Consider the following 2,897-nt stretch of genomic DNA (forward strand, 5'->3'; position numbering starts at 1 on the left):
TGCAGTCGACAGGTTATAAATTTACCCTCATGCTCAGAAGTGATTTCATTACGAGTTTAAAAGGAGAAAAGTTTATTGGAACAAAAATAAATACATAATACATAGTGGAAGTGTTCAGCCTAAKGTATTTTAGATAAAAACTTGTTAGTAATTACAGATCTTATCACCAGTTTTTTAGACATGAATTCTGTGAAACAACATCAGAACTGGAACCTTTGGAAGTAAATRAAGTTTAGGTTGGATTAAACTCCATCGCCCTTTTTGTTGGAGAATTATTTGATTCTGGTCAAAGCAGCAGCTCTCCGCTCCGTGTTCTGAAACAAGGCTCGGATGAGACTTTTCACCTCCAAACTGGAGAACTCCAACGCCAGTGGACCCTTCCCATCAGCCCACCTGCAGACAAGAATCAACCAATCACACAAACACACTGTAAATATTCATCTTTTGTTCTGTTTCACTTTATTCTTGATTAAGTTATTTTAAAACAAATCAATGAAGTCGTGTTTTAATGCGTCACCAGTTTTTAGTCATGAAAGGTTTCCTACCGATCAACGATCTCTTGCAGGTTTGCTCGCAGCACGATGACGAGCTCCTTGAAAGTGCTCCACTTCTTCACGTGCAGCGGCACTTCCTCCTGATACTTCTTATTCTTGCTGTCTTCAGCCAGAGGGATGAAGACCAGCGGACCCTCTTCGATGATGCTTTGGCACAGAGTGTGGAGGTGCTCCCCRTCCTCAGAGGAGATATCCTGGAGGCAGCACACAAGCTTTGATTTCATCTAACAACACCAGCTTTTTATGAATAACTTAAAAAAATTTAAATCAGGACAAACTTTCACATCTAAAAACATTGTTTATTAACAGGAAGTGATGTCAAAGGGGAATGTCTGCATGTAAATATTAAAAAAATAATGTTACCAGTTATTTGAATATTTGAGATGAATTACAGTCATCCTATTTATGTTATCATTTTTAAGATTTCTGACAGATTGATTTAAGACATTTTAAGGCTAATTAAGGCCTTATTTAAGAGTTAAGKACCTGCAGGAACCCTGGATTACCACAGTCCCTTTTATTTCTGTCTAAAATGGGGCCTACATTAATGTAGACTTAAAAAAATAAAACAAAAGTTTGAAGACAAACCTCAAGCATCATGATTTTGTTGATAATTTCTGAAACGGCAGTGTTCAGGAGATTGCCCATGGCTTTACAGTAGATGCTGACAGGCAGGACATCCTGCCACACTGTCCCCAGCTGTCTCAGCTGGTGGTTGACCTGTGGTCAGACAAACATCACTGAGTGACAATTAGAGCTGCAGAGTGTTCTATTGAATCAACAGGGTCTTTTCATAAAATGAAGGAGTTTTTAAATAATATGCTAAATAAAAAAAGAAGCACATCATAAATATTTATGTGTTAAAGTGAAGCGTGTTTTCTCACCTGTCTCACTGCCTTGCTGGCTGCAGTGTAGTTGTGTTCATCATCCAGGTTGCAGAAGTTGTGAGCAGTGGACAGCCTCTCCAGCAGATCAGCTCTCTGGATGTTGAGCTGTGCTAAGAAGCACTGAGCRCCTACACGTGATGACAGGAGACCAGCTTCTTGTTTCTCAGGGCTACAGACAGTTAGTTAAACAAATCGATGACGTGAGCCAACCTAGCTTCCTGAATCCAGGCACCATGTCGACAAACGTTGCAACACCTTCTCCCAGGGTCTGTGGAAGGTGGGCTCTGACGTGGTGACCCAAGGTGAGCAGGTGGTGTGCCAAATACATGCAGTTGTTGTGCTGGATGGCAGCTAACTGAGGYAACTTCAGACTTTCCCTGATTAAAGTACAAACAGAGTTTATCCACACATTGTGCACATTTGTAATGTTGTGTGTTGACAGTCTTACTTGTGGTATGTAGGCACAACGTCACAGAACAGCTGGAAAATGTTCCTGACTGTGAAGAAAAGCTGTAAGGCACTGAAAAAAACAGCATCAGTCAGGTTTGATCTGTACGTTTCTACATGACATCAGATGTCAGTGATGAAGGACGTACCACTGTGGGGAGCTGCTGACAGCTTCACACAGGGTGTTGTGTGCCAGCTCCATCAGCTGCTGCACACACTCACTGATCCGACAGGCTGGCAGGCGCAGGCTGGAAGCACACAGCTGCTGGGAGTTCTCCAGCACCAGCTCCTCCACAGCTTCCTGTTTCACCTTCGCCTCAGAGCCTGGAGCAGGCAGCTTGGGAAAACGCACCTTTGAATCTGGACAAATCTAAATAGAAGAAATGTGGAGAATTATTGCTTCTAAGCAGCCAGATTAGTAATTTAAACCGAGATTATCCAAGGTTTTCTGAAAGATAAAAAAAAACTAATCCGGTCCACTGGACGGGTTCTTTAATGAAACGAGGCTTCTTCATTTACACTACATGTGTTCTGTCTCCAGTCCGATCCGGTCCGGTCCGACCTCCGCAGCAAACACACACCCATTATAACCAGTGACAGTGTTTACACTGGCGGCGGTGAGCGCACGGCGATCCGTCAAAATTAGAAACAGATCCTATTTTTGCCGGAGTCAATTTTTAACGATTACAAACAGGAAAAGACACGAGCACAACATCCGTATTTTCAAAATAAGACACTTTTAGGCTGGATTATTTGTCGGAATAATGTGGAAATTGCAGCTAAATTAATAAATATATGGATATATTTCTACACAAAGGCTGTCAGAATGTATGGTTCTGTTTGGGAAGCAGATGGAAACATGTAGCATGAAGCACATGTGTACACACATGATACTTTTATTTTGAAATCAGAAGTTTCAGAAAGACGACAGTGAGACAGTTTTAACATACAGTGGTTTGCAAAAGTATTCATACCCCTTGAACTTTTCCATATTTTGTCACATTACAAC

At 41.6% G+C, this 2,897-nt stretch overlaps 1 protein-coding gene across 1 annotated transcript in view; it reads right to left on the reverse strand.

The window, feature by feature from the left end:
- Positions 1–55: 55 nt before the first annotated feature.
- Positions 56–2,897, reverse strand: part of zw10 (zw10 kinetochore protein) — a gene marked incomplete at its 5' end in the record, with an annotated part of 5,060 nt that continues 2,218 nt past the window's right edge. The window contains 7 exon segments of the mRNA XM_014023592.1: positions 56–393; positions 546–748; positions 1,143–1,274; positions 1,439–1,569; positions 1,652–1,818; positions 1,890–1,961; positions 2,038–2,258. Of these exon segments, the coding sequence (XP_013879046.1) occupies positions 273–393; positions 546–748; positions 1,143–1,274; positions 1,439–1,569; positions 1,652–1,818; positions 1,890–1,961; positions 2,038–2,258 (1,047 nt within the window).

Source organism: Austrofundulus limnaeus, unplaced genomic scaffold (genome assembly GCF_001266775.1).
Source record: "Austrofundulus limnaeus strain Quisiro unplaced genomic scaffold, Austrofundulus_limnaeus-1.0 Scaffold378, whole genome shotgun sequence".
NCBI lineage: Eukaryota > Metazoa > Chordata > Actinopteri > Cyprinodontiformes > Rivulidae > Austrofundulus > Austrofundulus limnaeus.